General features: G+C 37.7%; 1 protein-coding gene across 2 annotated transcripts; it reads right to left on the bottom strand.

Moving 5' to 3' along the window:
• Nucleotides 1-10,309: 10,309 nt before the first annotated feature.
• Nucleotides 10,310-18,119, bottom strand: LOC124264552 (zinc finger protein 26-like). 2 transcript variants are annotated; one of them, XM_046699300.1, is made up of 3 exons: nt 18,051-18,119; nt 14,651-17,096; nt 10,310-10,658 (listed from the first exon to the last, which is right to left on the bottom strand). In XM_046699300.1, the coding sequence occupies exon 2, from the start codon at nt 17,036-17,038 to the stop codon at nt 15,509-15,511; it is 1,530 nt and encodes a 509-aa protein (XP_046555256.1). In that variant the 5' UTR covers nt 17,039-17,096; nt 18,051-18,119; the 3' UTR covers nt 10,310-10,658; nt 14,651-15,508. The 2 variants fall into 2 exon arrangements, with proteins under 2 accessions (XP_046555256.1, XP_046555255.1); XM_046699299.1 differs by having other exon boundaries at nt 18,046-18,118.
• Nucleotides 18,120-19,180: the final 1,061 nt, after the last annotated feature.

Raw genomic sequence — 19,180 nt, forward strand, 5'->3', positions numbered from 1 at the left:
ATAGTTTGTTAACCAACTAAGTAAATGCCCACGAACACCATAATTTTCTAATTTGTGCAATAGCCCTTTATGACACACTCTGTCAAAGGCCTTTGAAATTCACAAAAAAATCATACAACAAAGGTGATAAGTATCTAGAGCTGAACATATATTGTGATAGATTTCAATGAGTTGAGATGTGGTAGAGTGGTTTGTTGTAAAACCTGATTGAAATTTACTTAAAATGCTTTGTTTATTGAAATGGATATGTAAATGCTTTAACATTATTTTTTCATTTTTTTTTACAAGAATCGATAATAAACTTATGGGTCTGTAATTAGTAGGGAGGGATTTATCTCCTTTTTTAAAAATAGGGGTAATATTGCCTGTTTTCCAAACTGAAGGAAAAACACACTGACTCAAAGAAATATTATACAGTAAACAAAGAGGTTCAGCTATTGATGTACAAATTTGTTTTAACATTCTCATATTAATACCATCAGGTCCACTAGCTTTGTTTGCTGGTTAAGTCTTAATCATATCCGATACTTCCTTTTCAGTAACACTAACGCCTGTAATTGTTGATATGTGGTCGTATACAAAATCAAAATCCTACAGAATTTCTTATCGCCACAAATCCCTTCGTTATTTTATACGTAGGCTACAATCGGACTTATCCTCGTGCAAATAACTTAGTGAGAATGGTTTTACGCCGCTTTTAGCAATATTCCAGCAATATCAGGGCGGGACCCTGTACCCATGCGGGGAATCGAACCTGGGTCTTGGGCGTGACTAGCGAACGCTTTACCACTAGGCTACCCCAAAGCCCCATAAGAGCATATGGAGGTTCACGTGCTTATAACGTGCCGTAACACGTAAGTTGGTGCGGAGACGTTCGAAGATAACGAGCTACACGTGATCAGACGACAGCTTCGAACTGATTCAGACATTCACTGACCATGTCTTCGAATACCGCAAGATATAATACTTCAGCTGACATCGTACATATCAAATGGCTTTCGTGTTGTTTCTTGGGGTAGTCATTCCCAAGTTACACGTAAATCCAGTACGTTTTGTATAACGGCATCCAGGTCAGCTGATAGATACATCTACAAGCCCAGACAATTTAACACCACATATGTTAGGTCAGTTAAGAGATATTGTTTATTACGTTTTGTTTACAAAAACGAAAAGGCAAATATAAACGATTAGAATGAACGTAACGGGGGCCCTGTACGTTAACGACGGTGCCAAAATAACTACAGAGTCGTGCAAAAAGTATTCGGACACTTGACGTAATTTCCATAGACTTACATGTTAATTTAGTGTACCATAAATAGTTTTCATAAATTTATTTTTTGTAAGATCAAGTCAAATTGTGCACATTTGTGAGGAATAATCTTACGTACAATCACATAATGTCTGTTTAATTTTTGTTTCGTTGCTTATTTATCAATTGGCAACAATTTAATCAACATGTGTACAGTGCCGTGAACTCCTTAAACATGGCGGCCTATGGGATTGTGCATTGTGGAACCATACGTAAGTTGATAAATGTGATGTCATTAGTTAAACATGAAGACAAAGTCATTAATATCCCCCGCAACGGCAAAATACTCTTTATGAATATGTCTACTAGTTATGATTATGTCAAATGTTTTGGAGTGTATACAGTAAGTGGAAAGAGAGTACTGAAAGGTTTTTAAGATCTGCTCCAGAAAGGAGCACTACCACCAAATTCAGTTTAAGCCTAACTTGTTGCCATGGAAATGCAACAAAATGACATCCTCATAGTCACAGCCTAAGTCATGTTTCCATGGAAAGACAATTTTAATGTTTGAATCCCGTTAATAATGTCGTAGTTGCGTATTGCGCCCAAACGCATCGCAAAATGTGATTGTAAACCTTTGTCATAAAAATGAAAACGAAAAGTGCATGCAGAAAACGTTTTCCACGTAATGCACGTGCAATGTGTCGGAAACATCGAAAGTGGAAGATCAAGAGTGACCCCTTCTGCTCAGGACCGATTCATCCGGGTGTTTCACCTACGTCACCGATTTGCTACAGCAACGGACACTGCAGGACAGGTGCCTGGTCTTCGAAGAAGTTGCGACCAAACCATTGGAAATCGTCTTGAGAAAAGGGAATTCCATCATATCGACCAAACGTTGGACCAGTCATGACACGAGTACATCGATATGTCAAATGGTGCAACAGGGTACAGGCATGGAACCTTGGGAACTGGCGACGCGTTTGGTTCAGCAATGAATCGCGTTTCCCCCTGCAACGACGGGATGGGAGACAACGTGTCTATCGACGTCGACACGAACGTTTTGCGCCGAACTGCGTTCGACAGGCGGACAGATTTGGTGGAGATAGCGTTAAGGTGTGGGAAGCCATGTCCTACACGGGTAGATCAGAGCTAGTGGTGGTTAAAGGCAATCGTACAGCAATTCGCTTCATCGACCAAATCCTGCGACCTCACCTCCTCTCACTTTTAAACCGCCAGAGGGAGCTGTTTTAAAACGATAACACTCGACCCCATACAACTCATGTAACAGGTGCAATCTCGCCAATGCAAACGTCAATGTCCATACTTGGCCTTCCAAATTGCCTGATCTGAACACAATCGAGCATCTATGGGACGAACCTGATCGACGCGTCTTAAACGTCACCATCGTCCTCAGAAACTTGCTGAACTTGCCAACGCGTTGCAGGAGGAATGGCGAAGAAAAATCCGACCACATCTGCAATCCCTTCCAAGGCGGTGTCGAGCAAGGTCGGCTGCAAGGCGTGGTGTCACCAGGTACTGACCTGAACGCCCCCTTGTGTCCACACATGTGCAGTGAGTAAATATAATTAATGCTGACAATGACAACGATACATATGCTCATCCGTGTGTCGAATTATATTCATCTATGTTCAAGCTTTATCGACTTATGTACACTTATATAGATCTAAAGCATTTCCTTATTTTTGGCCTATCCGTTTTTGGAAGAGTGTATATAGCAAAATATATTTGTTGTTAAAAAATGCATATCTCTTGCGTCTACAGAAAAAATACCTAAAGATGTTCTTGGTCACGTGATGGCAGTATTGACATTAGTGAACTGGGTCATTAAGCTCACGTGATATCAGCTTTGTATCTTACAGTAGCTGATACGGGTCTTCGTTACATAGCATCTGAATGTGTCAGCCAAACACATGTTATGCTTGGGCAGTCAGGTTATCTTGCTTTCAACTACACCTCAGCACAAAGTGCGGGTACAAACTCTATGCTAAGACTACCTACTATATCAAATGATATGCATCATGCTAGAAATTATCGATTCTGGACTGAAATAATTTTACCTGGCCTTGTAACTTAGCAAAGTTTCCAGTCTGGTTATCTGACTGAAATTGAGGGGAATTGTATACTCTGATATCAACTTCCAAACTTTCTCACGTGTAAGTGAGACAATAGACTAGTAATCACCCCTCTAAACATATTAGATAATGTCCATCCGAAAATTCAAAATTACACTGCTCATTTGCAGGGAACGGGATCGGGTGGTCAGGCTCCCTAACTTGGTTGACACATATCATCGTATCCCAACTGCGTAGATCGATGCCAATGCTGTTGATCACTTGATTGTCTGGTCAAGACAGACCGCCGCCATATAGTTAGAATATTGCTGACTGCGGCGTTAAACAACAAACAAACAAACAAACAAAACACAGTTTGATTTGCTATATGACTAATGTGGCCAGTCTGCTTAATGAGAACGCTGAGTTAATTAGGATACAACACTCTGGAATGTAACATAAAGATGCAGATACTAGCCACTAGACTAACGCTTAGTCTCTGAATATACAGTTTTGATAAAACTAAGTAGCTTAGTTCAAAAAGAGCCCCATTGAGACTGCGCCTAGGGGAAAATCTAGAGTTGCTTCATCGGGACTTTTGTATTGCAGTAACATGAGTAAGAGCTCAGGCAATAATAATGTGGTTCAGGGACATGTAGACAGACTAACTAGCCAGACCACAGTCCCTCATATGGGTTGAAAAAGACAGCGTTAACTGAGACATGACAGGCATTTATTCAGACACTGCAACCATTACACAGACACAACAAACAGACACTGTGGGATGCTGGGCCGAAAGAAGCAACTCATGCTTGTCTCAAAAGATGATTACTGACTTCAGTGATCAGGCTCGGTGGTGTATCATCATTCCCCAACTGTGATGACGGTTGGTCATGATATCAGTCACTGGTTTGTGTGGTCCTGATTTCTGAGTTTATCTATAAGATAGTATTTTGCAAATATTACACAACACTGTAAGATTCGGGGTACCTCTGTCAGTTGATGTGGACCATGAAAACTAGTGGTCGATAGTGTGCGGAATGGTCAACGCCTGTTCTTGTTCTCTAATTATAGTTATGAGAGCTTGTCATTTTAACCACCTAATCCACATTATAGAAAATTTTGAGCATGGATACATGTTATACTATTCACGTAAATATGCATGTATGGCAATATCACGAGGGTAGCCTTGAAGATCGTGTTTTGAGTTGGTCGTCATCCTTATCTTTTAACCGTAGATCGGGTGGTCAGACTCACTGACATGGTTGCATACATCGATGACCAGTGTGTGACTGTACTGTGCGGATTTTATACCGCCAGCTTTCATATGGATGAGATATTACGGATTGTGGTATTGGACAACAAGCAAGCACATAAGCCGGGCACAAGTGGTCTAGTCTTCCAATACATCTTGTAATGAATACTGCACATATCTCTAAAATATGTAATTAAAATTTCACAAGGAAATCAAGACCGAATGCAAGAGCTATTTCGGTCTCCTTCATTGACGTCAATTTGTATACCTTTGTAGTACCTTCTTCAAAATCACACAGCAGGAGATACGTACTAAATATATTCCTTGACGACTGAACATGTCAACTTTATAATTCAAGAGATGAGAAACACGTGCATGTCATTTGACCCAACAAGAAGCCAAATATCCTAAATTTATTCTCCAATTTGCTCTCAATTATTCACTATCCATCAACTATGATAATTAGAGCAACACTATACATTATTACACAGCACATGGTCTAGAGCAAGTTTATTTCATAGTAATACGAGAAATGACTAATCCTTTCCGTATTTACTCCGCTTCTAACGGTAAACACAGTAATTTCATGAAGGCATTGTTCGTGACGTCACCATACAATGACGTCACTCTAAACATCACATCCGGAATAACGACTGTATTGTCTTGCATAATCATGGCCTCACGTTATAACAATGATCGAAAAGGGACCATGGCAGAAACCTTTGTCTTGAACTATTATCAGAACGTCGCGGAGGAAGAGTTTGCTAAAGCTGAAAAATGTCTAGAAAAACTTGCCAGGGTGAAGAAAGAAACGACTGATCTAATCCAAAGCTGTCAAGCCCTCAACAAGGACTGTTCTCGGATGCAGGAGAGATGCAAGAATCTGAACCGTGGTAACGTTGAAATTAAAAAGATGATTTCAAAACACAATGAACAGATAAAGGATATCATCTACCTGGACAAAGTGATCGATCACCTGAACGACGCCGCCGACAAAATGAAGTTGGTGCCGATTGTTGTTGATGCTGATGTCAAAGATTTGTGAGTGAAGAACTTTGGCGGGTCATCTTGTCGGAACAGGTGGTCGGTGTGACGAGTTGTTTGACAATTATAGACTTATATTAGCCTCTGATCTTTGTGAAACGCAATATTATGTGAAACAATTTCATCATGTAAATGTGTGCAATTACGATACAAAATATCATGTTTATTTTCCCGGTGATGTGAAATTCAGATGTATCGCATGATTTGAATGTGTACGAATAACATTTAATATGACAAAGTCGTCTTTTCCTTTTTCCAGATATGGTCATCTGGTCACCTCTATATCAGTGTATGACATAAGCCCAAAACCCAGCCAGACATCCTGGCTGGTAACGTCAAAAACTTATCAGCCCGGAAGAGATTTAACTAGTCCTTCTTAAATACTAAACAGACAGTGCCAGTGGACACGTTATCTGAACATTTTTGTCACCCGTCCATCGGGCTGGTTAGCTGTAAAATTAGACCGTCCGGCAGAAATCTAGCCCGTCTCGGGCGGTCGGACGGGCCTTATTTCATACACTGTTTACATACTTAGAATCAAGTTTCGTTTTAACACATTAAGTGAGTGAGTATGGTTTTACGCCGCTTTTAGCATTATTTCAGCAATATCACGGCGGGGGACACCAGATATGGGCTTCACACATTGTACCCATGTGGGGAATCGAACCTTGGTCTTTGGCGTGACTAGCGAACGCTTTACCGCTAGGCTACCCCACCGCCCCATAAGTGCATATGGAGGTTCACGTGCTTATAACGTGCCGTAACACGTGAGTTGGCTGGGAGGTGTTCGAATATAACGAGCTTCGAACTGCGGACGATTCACGGACAGGCCGACGTTTAAGCCTTGGTCATTTAGAGTTATCTGCTCCTGACATGAAGCAGGTAAAGTCGACGCAGATATTCAGCTATTTTTTCACAACGAAAGTTTTTATAACTAACGTCTTTGTATATCACGTTTCCTGGATTCTCCTGATCATAGAACATTTTTATTGTTGTGGTTATATCGTATTTGAGCAAGAACAGGAAGTTGTCACTCTTTTTGTGTTTACAAATTGCAATTTAGTAACCATGGTAACATGATTAAGATATTTTTCAAACTATATGCATGTAAACAATCCCCGTGTCTTAGCAAAGACAAGGCTCATTACATGTTCATTTTAGTGTGTTGAAATAGTGGTAACACTTGTGTGTATAAAAATGTGTTTTTACTGTGTTCACTTAAAGCTGACTTTTATATTTATTGAAAACCAGATTGAATGTATGATCATGATGATGGAAGGATCATTAATAAATTGTGAAATGTTATGTATTGCATAGAGGTTTAGTATTTAAACCGAGATTTATCTACATAAAAATTAATGAAAGCGTTTTTAATAAATGGTTACTGCATGTATGAAAATTTCATTTTTATATACAAACAAAAACTGAACAAAAATTAAGTGATAGCCATTTATTGTAGGGTAATGGGATGGGGGCATGTATGTTTAATGTCAGATGACAATTGAATCTTTAAAGAGTTAATCTTCTCTTATGTGCTTTAGGTTTTTTCTGAACTGTCAAGTGTTTGGCTGCTAAGAATGCACATATATTAATGTATTATATTACATACATATGTTATATATTGTATTGAACTCGTTGTGTTTTAGAGATTCCTGCTACAAGGGTTGAAGAATGCCTCATCTCGAAGAAAATACTGTGGAAGATAAATATGAGAACTTGTTATGACTGTCTATGATAACATGTCAATAACCTATTCACAATTAATACTGGGAATTGGTTAAATCTCATAATTGATGATTGATTCATTACAACCGATCAATCATCGAAAATAATTGGTTTTCGTCATTTATCAAATCTTCCTGACTGTGTGCTTTAATGTTTTAATGCACAAAAAATCTAGAAAAAACATGTAGTTCTTTGGGTTTATTTTGTACATTGCACAGAATTCAATCATGATGAGGAACGAACTTGTAGTGCTTATGAAATGTAACAGACAAAACCAACCTTGTGAAAAATATTGTTAATGCAAACAAGTGTTCCAGAATTGTTTGTGTTCGCTTCTGAGAAAACATCATCAATTGCTTGGTCGTTTAGCCATTGCAACCAATCTTTGATTATTTCAATTAATCGGACCACCACAATTCACAATCGTAAAAAGATACATTTAAAAGCTCCGTTATGGTGTCGTAAAATGCATATATCTAGTAAGGAAAATGAAGAATTTTTTAGAATCGGTGTCTTTTCTCTCTCTCTCTTCTCTCTCTCTCAATTTATTACATATAATATGCAACACATGACGAATGTGGCAACTGTTGAAAGTATGTAATACGACTCCTCTCCACGTGGAGTCGTAGTGGATTGTAAAATCGTGGTACCTACGACATAGTAAAATATTTTTACAAAGAATTGCTATGACTGTTTATGATAACATGTATTACAAAGTGTAGCTAGATACTGGAAACACATGGGTTTGAAGAACACAGCAAATGACACAATGCATCAAGATAAAATTCATTTGAACTGTTTCAAACTCTGAAACGTATTTGTCAATATCATTTTCACAATGATTCTAAGCTGATGTATTTGGTCTTAGCGGTGCTGATGTGATGCCAACTGTCTTGTCTATATGTTTTATTATACACTCAAGTATTTTCTTCACGTATTTCTGAAACAGATGGGAAACATCCAGGACCAGTGATGAAACTGAAAGATAGTTAGACAATGAAGTGACTGAAAAGAACGTTTTTATGTGTATGATCCTCTTTGTGTGAGGCTTCATTTCAAGTATACTCTGAACAGAAGTGTCAAATCATGTAATATATTTGGATTATGGATATGAACTATTTACTGGATTCAAGACAGAACTGCGACTTGAATATACAACAAGCAATCATTATGGTTTTGAATATTTTAAATATTTGCTCAGATTTTTATTATCTTTAAAAATAATTTTCAAGAATCAAATGAGTGTTATATTAATATAATTTCATTTTGAAGTTTACACAATGGTAAAGAGGAATTTTGAGAAGTAGTTTTGCCGAAAACCTTAGTAAAAGCAACATGATAAAAATTTACTTTGGTTCTTGAATGCATGTAAATACACATGAACAGGATGAAGAAATTGTATTCTGAACTAAACGTGACAACATTCAGTGATACTATATGCATAATTGCTTAGAAGAAAATATAATATGATAATAAACATGATTTTTTGACTTGATATTGTCTCTGTTTTTGTCTCACAACGATATTTCCATGCAAACACATACCAGTAGATAAAAAAATTATGAATATTTTCAAAGGAAACTTTGGGGAAATATGCAACAACATCTACTCAACAGACTGGAACAGTTTTTCCATGAAAACATATATTTCCTTGGAGCAGTTGGTGGCCAAAATTGTTCTTAAAAATGCGAAAATGGGTGACGTCAGCGGTTCCGCTTGGGGACCTCTGTAGGCTAAAGCGCATACATTTTTGTAAAGTAACATCATTGCTTTACTTCTCAGACATTCACTGACCTTGTCTCTCTCTCGAATACCGCAAGATATCATACTTCAGCTGACATCGTACATATCATGGGCGGATCCAAAGGTGGGTTTTAAAAATCCCTCAACACGCCTTGGCTCCGCCAACGCAATTTTTTTTCCAATGTGGTCTTAAAAGGGTGGGGACACACACACACACACACACACACACACACACACACACACACACACACACACACACACACACTTTGGATCCGCCACTGCATATCATATGGCTTTCGTGTTGTTTCCTGGGGTAGTCATTCCCAAGTTACACGTAAATCCAGTACAGTATAAGATATACACGTCACTCGTGAAGTTGTAGGCGATGTCGTCTGGAACAGACAATCCAGTGATCAACAGCATGAGCATCGATCTATTATGTGTCAACGAAGTCAGCGAGCCTGACCACCCGATCCAGGTCAGCTGATAGGTACCGAGTACATCAACAAGCCCAGACAATTTAACACCACCTAGTTATGTCAGTTAAGAGATAGTGTTTCTTACAAAAACGAAAAGGCAAATATAAACGATTAGAATGTACGTAACAGAGGCCCTATACGCTAACGACGGTGCCAAAATAACCTAGAAACATAACCCGTGTAAAGCAGGGTTAGGATAGGGCTTCGTAAAGCGATGAACGGAAGGAATCAGGTGGTCCGGTGTGCGAACTTGAAGCGACGTTGAACCACAGGCAAACTGTAGCGCAACCCTATTTGCGCTACAGTTTGCCTGTGGCTGAACAGATGTCTGTTATCAAGCCCGATGGTATTTCAGGATGTGTTGTATATTCTGTTTAATGTTGGCACAGTTGCTTTCCTCCTTCCGACATATTACAGTCACAAAAAGGCTGCATTGGATTTTCTACAAGGATTTTCTTGTTTCTACAAGAGTAAATACATTATCATAGGCGGATCCATACGGGGGGTGCAGGGGTGCGCACCACCCCTTTTGTCCTGAAAGTTTATTAAATGACCATTCAAACTCGGGTGAACATGAAGTGTGCACCCTCCCTTTTCTCAATAGTGTGCACCCCTCCTTTCTCAAAAAGCTGTATCCGCCCCTGATTATGTATTTTAATACTGCAGACATTGAAACAGCTCCACACTGCAATGTGAAGGTAAAAGATCATGTAGTATAATGATTTAATGGCTGATTTTCCCGGAATGAGTGAGAACCAGTTCATTGTATGTCTTTTATAAAAAACAATATTTCTAAGTGGAACTGACAATAACTTGTTTCTGGCATGCCTGAGAGATGGAACTCTACAAAAAAATTGCAACACCCAAGACGACTGTACTCTAACGCCCCCAAAAAGGTGCAAGACAATATGTCTGACTCCAATTTTATGAAATGTGTGATATCTTTTTATACCCCAAATACTGTGGACATTGGGTCCATTCATTCTATTTAAACGAAATATATGCACTCCCATAGAGACTTTCAAGCAAGTTACCCCTTTGATCCTTACAATATATGTTCCTGATTTAAGAAACACACTTTGCACTACCTCCAAGTGTGTAGTACATGTATATTAAATTATAAGAATGACATCATGTGATAATAGATTATTAACCTTGTGTGTTTCCGATCATTAATATCATATATTAGGAATAAAAATTATGTATATTTATACAATTTTTATTCCCAATAAATGACATTAATGATCTGGAAACACACCCAGGTAATAATCTCTATGTACAATTTTGCCCTGAACTATTACAGTTACAGCACAAGGACGCCTGTGTTCAAATGCTTTAAGGGCATTAGTTCAGGGCACACTGTACTTTATTCCACTACACAAGAGGGTAGTTTCAACTGTATTTCTTAAATTCCTACCCACATCATGATAATAATCAAAATGGCAGTACACTGGGATTCTAGGGTAGCACAGCGGTAAAATCGTTCACTCATCACACCGAAAACCTGTGTTCGATTCCCCACGTGGGTACAATGTGTGAAGCCCATTTTGGGTGTTCATCATCATGATATTGCTTGAATATTGCTAAAAGCTGCGTAAAACCTCATTCACTCACTCACTGGGATTCCACATTGGAATAGGTCCATAGCAGCTGTTTCCTGTCACTCCACTTCAAGAATCATGTAAAAATCTACATCAAAACATTAAATACTGAAAACAGGGATTTTTAACCCATAAGGTTGTACGTTTTCTAGTAATTTTGAGAGAAGATGAACAGAGATGAGTTGTACAAATATCTTTATTTGCATGTTGAGAAACACTTAAATTTGAAGTCAATGTTCCTGGCACTAAATGTCTATGATCCTAATTTTTTGATTGGCATTTTAGAAGTTTGTGAGTCAAGAATGAAGCATACAGCTTTATGGATGAGAACTTCTTGTTTCTTGCATAGTGGGATATTACAGTGTAGATCCTTACACTTCATCAAGTAAAACGAAACATCCCTCTCTGCAATAAACAACAATTTGTCATCCATAAAGCTGTATGCTTCATTGTCTATGATTCCATCTTTACTGTGCCAGTTATCATTGGAATAATCTTACCTTAAGACAATGATGACCAACAGAACTTAAATGAATGACAATAATAAGAAAAACATACGCTTTAATGAAATTGGTAATAAAATGACTGTTTTATTGTGGACTTAATGAATGCAATTTGTCAAATGTGCCATCAGGTTTTAGACATCAACAAATATTAAAATCCAAGACATAATATCATTTTTTTCTAAGTAAGTAGGCGAATTCTACAGCTATAAACAAAATTTGTCAAGAAAAATTATCTTATTCTGTAAGTGATTAACATTGTTCAGCTAAGAAAGTCCATTAAAATTGTTTTGATTGTCCAGTTCAGAAACATATTGGACGTTACTGCAAAGAACGTGTACATCTATGGAAGCATCATAACACTTTCAATCATTCCTTAATCCTCATGACTCAAGTCAGGAATGGACTCATTGAGTTTAGGCAAGACTTTTTAAAGCTTGGTTTACAAATCAGCTGTCCCATTTTATTTGCTGACATCTCATGTACTTATGCCATCAATATAGAATTAAATACTGAAAATATTTGTCTTTAAAATTATCTTAAAGAAACTCTCATCCCTTCATATTTTTCCACTGTATTCTTAACACGTTGAGGAAATTGTTTTTTTTTGTTTATTTTTACAACGTTTTGATACGTTTTGTATGGTCAAGAACCAAGTGACTTAATTGTCTGATAAAAAGTACGATCATCTGGACCGAAACGTCACTTTTAAAAATGTGAAAGGCTGAAATCCATAAGTCTACCCGTTCTCCACTTGTACTTCAGTGATGTCATGTACAGAAACTAATTTTGGTGCCGCTAATATTAAATATACAGCGTTTTGCATGATGCAGAAATGTGTTTTCAACACACACAAATGTTAAGAACTGATGCCGAGAAACTTCAAATTGGTCCCAAAGATGGACAAGCATATTTACCAATGCTTGACAAGAAATATTTTGGTCACATAAACATTATCCAATCTTCCAGTTAAACACAGAAAACCATATCATAAACTACAGGACTCTCCTACTTCCTGGAACAACTCTTGACATATTGACCTGTCAGGGTTACCTTGACCTTCCACATTGTAGGTCAAGGTTAAACCATGTCAATATGATGTATGATCCAAAAATAAAATGAAGGCAACATTTTGGTACTTGCTGATAAATATTGATCAAGGCAGAGAAAATAGAACAGCACCAAGATCACAGCTTGAGAATAATTCTTCAAGGCCACTCTGGCATAAATGAAAAGATAAGGCTAACAGTGATGAAGGCAGGGTTAAGGAGCTGGTAATAAGCTGTTTTCAACACTTTTTCAGTTCTATCGCCATGTTTTTCGGGTTTGTTGCTGACAAACTTTGAACCAGGAACCATCAGATTCAGCAAGCCTAAAATATGTAAGTCTTCAGGGCAAAATGACTGACAATAGTGTGTTCAATCCGTATTAAAGCTTCATTGAAAGAAGAAAATCAACTATTGTTAACAGTATAATGAAAAATAATGTAACTTATGGTGGTTTTAACTTGGTCCATGAGTGAGCAGCTGAGTGAGTTTAACACTATGACAAGTATTTCAGTCTCAAAATGGTTTGTCAGTTTAATGAGAGAGTAATTCTCTATGTGGTGCAGGGAATTTTGTGAAACAAATGAGCACAGGTGTAGTGATGACTAACCTAGAAGCCTTATCACTGTATATGAGGTGGGCTTATAACAGAGCTGTCAACCCCTAAAGATGGTTTGGAGTGAGACTGAAAAAAATAAGCCGGGGTCATGTCGAGGGCGATGCCCTGGTGGTGGGTCTTTGGGGGGCGAAAACCCCCTGCCCCCAAATATGAAGTTTAGTGATTTTCAGGAGCATTTGGAGCCTTCTGGTGGCATTATTTTGACACTAAAAGATGCATGCTAATAAATAATAATAAGCCGAATCATTCGCATAAACATCGTTTTAGTACTTCGTTCATTCAGGCGTTCTTTCAATGTTCAACTTTACGCAAAAACGAACGAAAATGCCTATTAATTTTGAAATTATTTTTAGCTACCAGATATGCGTGAGATTATTATTTGGAGGCGTGAGAGCGTGAAATTTGTCAATAAAGCGTGGGACTCACGCCAAATACGTGAGAGTTGACAGGTATGTTATAATCGATACCTATGATGAAACCCATATATCCAGGCAAGCCCAAGGGACATAACTCTGCACAGTTGATTGAGCACCTTATTCCCACCTCTCCACTGGTTTTATATCCAGTGTATTTTGATATTTAATTATTGAACTTATTTATTTTTGTATGAATTGTGCACCTTTACATCTGAGAATGAGACCAAAAATATGGTTTTATTTTTCTAGCCTGGTTCAAAATTATAGAGATTATACAAAAATGAAACTAAAATTCTCAGAACACCTCTATCATAAAGGACACTGTGGAGAACCATCTATGACTGGGGGTATGGTGCTGGCGGGTCATTATCATCATCATCATCATCATCATCATCATCATCAGTGTATTATATCTGTATTAGCGTACAATGGTAACTAACTTTAATCTATTCACCATTAAAACTTTGAATTGGAAGTGATGCGGGCATGTTCATCTCTCCTATAAAAGGGGGCGGTGGGGTAGTCTAGTGGTTGAAGTGCTCACCCACATGGGAACAATGCGTAAGGTCCATTTCTGATGTTTTCCAACATGACAATGCTGGAATATTGCTATAAGCATGACAAGTGGTGTTAACCATACACACCCACTCCTATCTCAATTTTGAACACTCATTCGTGAGTGTAATTTGATTAAGCACCTATTTTTAGCACCATACTGCAGTAGCTTTTGTGGCTATAAACACATCTGTGATACTGATATGAAAAAGTTCAGGGTGTGCATCATAATTATAATCATATCAGAATGGACACATAATTCACTCGAGATGCACGGTTGCATCATCATGGGTCAAATACAACAAGCTGTACAAACAACTTTTTATGTATAACATGCTACCTTGGTTTTGCCTCATAAAAAATCCAGTCTTAATATGCTAGGAATAACAAGATACATTAGATTGTCATGAAAGAGTTATCTTTCCTTGCTGCAAGTATGGTGGCTTTACCTGTTTAACTGACATACCTGTATACCGCAATACCTTGTAGCTCCGTATTTTTTGGGACACTTGTACAATATTTTAAAACTAAAGACTGTAGTAAGTTAAAGAACAAACTGGTGCAAGAATATCAAGAAAGAAATGTATTTATGTATGTCCAGTGATGACTGCAAACAGTGAGACCTGGAACAAACTTGGATATTCTCATAGCCATTACATGGACACAGTCTCAATGCCATGAGTCCATGGTTCTCAAGAATCTTACACTTTTTACAAAATTTCAGTCTTTGAAATATCCTTTAAAAAAAAGCTTTCATCAGTATTTGCACTCAATATTATCATTAACAGAAAAATACTAACCCTTTCTCATCGATTTTGGATCAGTATTAGGATCGGAACAAGTTTGCAAGACACCATACCTTGAATCATGAATACAAAGTTTCAGCTGCAAAGGCCTTTTAGTTTCAGAGATTATGAAAATGCAGTAACAAAAATGCATAATTAAACATGGATACATAACAGGTAATGTTTGTAGATGGATCAAAAATACAAATATGACAAAAAAGTCAAAGTATGAGAAAATATGTCAAATATGCAGAAGTTAATGATGGACAGACACCAGATGATGAATCCAAAATTGGAAATGAAACCTGGTAACATGTTTTTTTCTTCTGATAAACTTCTGATAAGAAACACATGTTTTCCTTGTCCTTATCATGCTTAGAATGAAATATATAATGGTACACACTTTAAGCAGGTCAGGCAGCACCCTCTGGGTTATCAACAGTATCAAAATGTTCCAGTTCCATATGCTGAGTCAGCACTTCACAACTAGGAAAAGAGCCTCCACACACACCACAGGAATATGAGAAGTCACATTTATGTTTTATCGCATGTTTGGTCAATGACGCTTTGCTGCCACACACTTTTTCACAGACATCACACTGGTATAATTTCCCTTTCAGATTTTTACTAACTTGACCGATCTCATGTATCTTTTCCATGTGGTAGGTAAAAGTCTTGTTGGTTTGAAAGGTCCTCTGGCACAGCATACAAGTGAAAGATGAATCATCAAAATTAAATTTTACTTCAGGATGCAAATTTCTCATATGGAAATTGAGATGTTTGGAAGTTGGAAATCTCTTCTGACACATCTTACACTGGGTGGAATATGTTGAAAGCATTTTTGTATTTCTGGTCTTTCTCTCAGAGACTGTATTTTTTCTCAAAGTAAATTTCAAGCTTTTTGAAAAATGGAACATTTTTTTTTGCTTGTGCCGCCATGACCCCTCAGTCTGTTTTGATTCAGAGGTTGTCTTTTTAACATGGGCAGCTGACATGTGTTTTTTCAGATGCCTCATATGGATAAACCCTTTGTCGCATATTGCACATGAATGAGGCCTTGCTCCAACGTGAGACTGCATGTGGTGGAACAAACTGCTGGAAAACCGGAATCTTTCTCCGCAAACTTTACACAGATGAGGCCTCCCTCCAGTATGGATTCGCACATGACAAATAAATATTGGCAACTTTCTCATGGTACGTCCACAAATCTTACAAACAAATAACTTGTCCTTCATATGCGTCAGTAAATGTTTCCGATAAGCTGTAGCCCCCTTAAAGCCTTCACTACAAATGTGACACTTCTTCAGTCGATTCTCTGTGTGGATCTTCATATGCACTTCCAGTTGTTCGCACTCATTGAATTTCATCCCGCAGACTCCACAGATGAACGTCTCCTCAGGTTTAGGGTGTAAGAGATGCTTATGTTTCTTCAGGTTTGTTGTGTATTTCCCACAAATCCCACATTTCGGGGGAGGACTGACCACCACGACTGGATGTGACTTCATGTGGGCCAGAAGCTCATCAGCTTTGGTGAAAGTCCTGTCACAGGCCTTGCAGACAAACACATTAGCAGTTCGGTGTACTTCCATGTGAGCATTTAGAATGTGTGGCTGAGTGAAAATGATTCCACACACAGTGCATTTGAAGAATCTATTCTCCAGCACATGTATCCGCTTGTGTGCCTCCAGCTGCTTCAGCAAGGAAAACCCTTTGAAACATATTGAACACTCAAAGTTCTTGTCAGTTATTAGCGATTGTGACTTGGATTTCAACTGATTTTCTAGGAAATGTATTCTCTGATGAACTTCAAAGTGTTTGTATTGTGAGAAGGTTTTCTTGCATTCAACACACTGCAGGCTGTTACTAACTGTGTGTGTTTTCAGATGATGCTTAAATGCTTCAGGTGAGTAAAATGTCTTCTTGCATACTGAACACTTCTCCATATTGCTTCCAGCCTCTGTTGCTGCTACTGATGCAGATCTTGTCTGGAGTCAGCATCAACTGAAAATAAATGAACCTACTTAATATTATATCAATTCACAATTAGCATGGTTTACATTGGTTAGATTAAGATCCTTAAGATAATAAGAATAGAAACTTAAATAATCTAGTATCCCTGTAATCCAGGTGTCGTCAGATGATATCTCGGCAGGTTAGTTCCCCAGCACATACCCGGTACATGTGATAAGTTCACAGAATTTGACTGCAGCATAAAAGAACAGGGACGGAAATGTTGTTGCTTTCTTCAAGTGCACCCGACATTTCACAAGTAAAGATCTTACTCTGAATCATTTTCAAGGAAAGTCCACCAGCATGAACACTTTTGGCCCATCTTTGAACACTGTGATTGAGTGTGAATGTAACTTCACCCTGCACTAGATAACAGCAAAGGCATAAGAGGTTTTCACACTTTCACTTGGCAAAATATGATTGTGTGATATGTGTGTCCGGTAAAGCTGTTCAAAAGTAAATTCCTTTATCTCACCAACCCTAAGACAACTAAGCTAAGAATCGAGGAGTCACTCGAGATCTGTGAAACCTGAGTTACAGCCGACCGCTTGTGTCATTATAACTACCATAGCGTTTTATAATCTGCGACCGGTAAACTGCAGCGATACAAACTGGTTTGTTAGATACTTTTATAATATTTTAGCCTACATGAAGTCCTAACCTTTCCAAAAGGTTGAATAGATTTGTTGTGATTGATACACTGAAAACGTAAATCAAAGTTGGGAAATGTTTGTTTATCTCGTAAAGACTCGCATACTCAGCAATGAATACCGAGTGTGTTTTACATTTTTTTTTAATTGATTGAACTTTGGAACAATGGAGTCGACTGTTTTGTCGAACTGTCTTTTTAGGTAGAAACTGTACCAGGTTGGTGTTGAGATTTCCAGCGGGGTGCTAACCGCGATATGTATGACACATTATGTGAACAACTTAACAATACCTTACATTACGCGAAACTGCTAAACAAGTTTCATCTTCGTTCATGGGGGAAGTAAACCGGAAGTGAATGTAATCCTGAGAGTTATCCGCCCGTCAAACATATACTCAGCAAAATAAGAAACGTTTTGGGAAATTCATGAATAACTTTAGCGATGAAAATTATAAAGTAACGATTATGTAATGAGCATTAAATATACGCATAAACTGAAAAAACCCAAAGGCATAGGTTGGTAGAGAAAATAAATTTATGTTCTTGCCCATTAACGTAAAATATTATCTCGACTTTTATGAATCCATTTTCTTTCAAAAACACCCATTTCTTTCGGCCTTCAAATTCAGTACTTGGTTAGGGATCGTTCATTCGACTTTTGTAGATATGTTGGAAATGTTTTGGTTTGAAATGAACAGTTTCCATATAAATACGCCTAAAATGAACAGTTTGTTGGCTTTGCAGAAAAAAATAACATTTTAAAAAAAATTTCACTTGTATTTGTTTATTAGGAAAAAAAACATACAAAATTGTGATGGTAGGAAACTATACCCAGCTAACTGTAATTTTACAAATATAACGTTTATAGATATAAACCATGCTATGTACCTCTTTGGTCAAACGTTATTTACATAGTTCCATTCAAAGGTGCTCCCTTTCTTTGTATCTTGTATTGTACACAGAAAAGTCGAACGGAGACATGATATCTGTCGAAAAATATAAACGTAAGGTTTACTCCAGTGATGTGCAAACCAAGAAACTGGGTGCTACCGCAGGGGCTTGTAACGCTAAACTGCCATCAAGCTATGTACTGTCACTAACAGTGTCTTAGTACTATCCTTTTATTTAGCGTTACAAGCCCCTGTGGGTGAAAACGTACCTGTTTGTGTATTAGAGATTAATATTTTCATGGTACATAGGTCCAGGTTATAATCTATCGACAAAAACGCCTATTTCTGTTTTACAATCGCCAGTTTGCTTGTTTCTATAATTATGATGATGAATAGACCGTTTAATGATGTTCAGTAAGTAAATATTTTTGCTGGATGTAATATTGAATTGTTTAAAAAGGAATTGTCAGACAAAGGTAATAATATGTAACAATCTACTTTACCATTTTCAACATTCATCGTTTAAGGTCGCTTTA

Source organism: Haliotis rubra, unplaced genomic scaffold (assembly GCF_003918875.1).
Source record: "Haliotis rubra isolate DU_JTF1 unplaced genomic scaffold, ASM391887v1 Scf93, whole genome shotgun sequence".
In the NCBI taxonomy this organism is placed as follows: Eukaryota; Metazoa; Mollusca; class Gastropoda; order Lepetellida; family Haliotidae; genus Haliotis; species Haliotis rubra.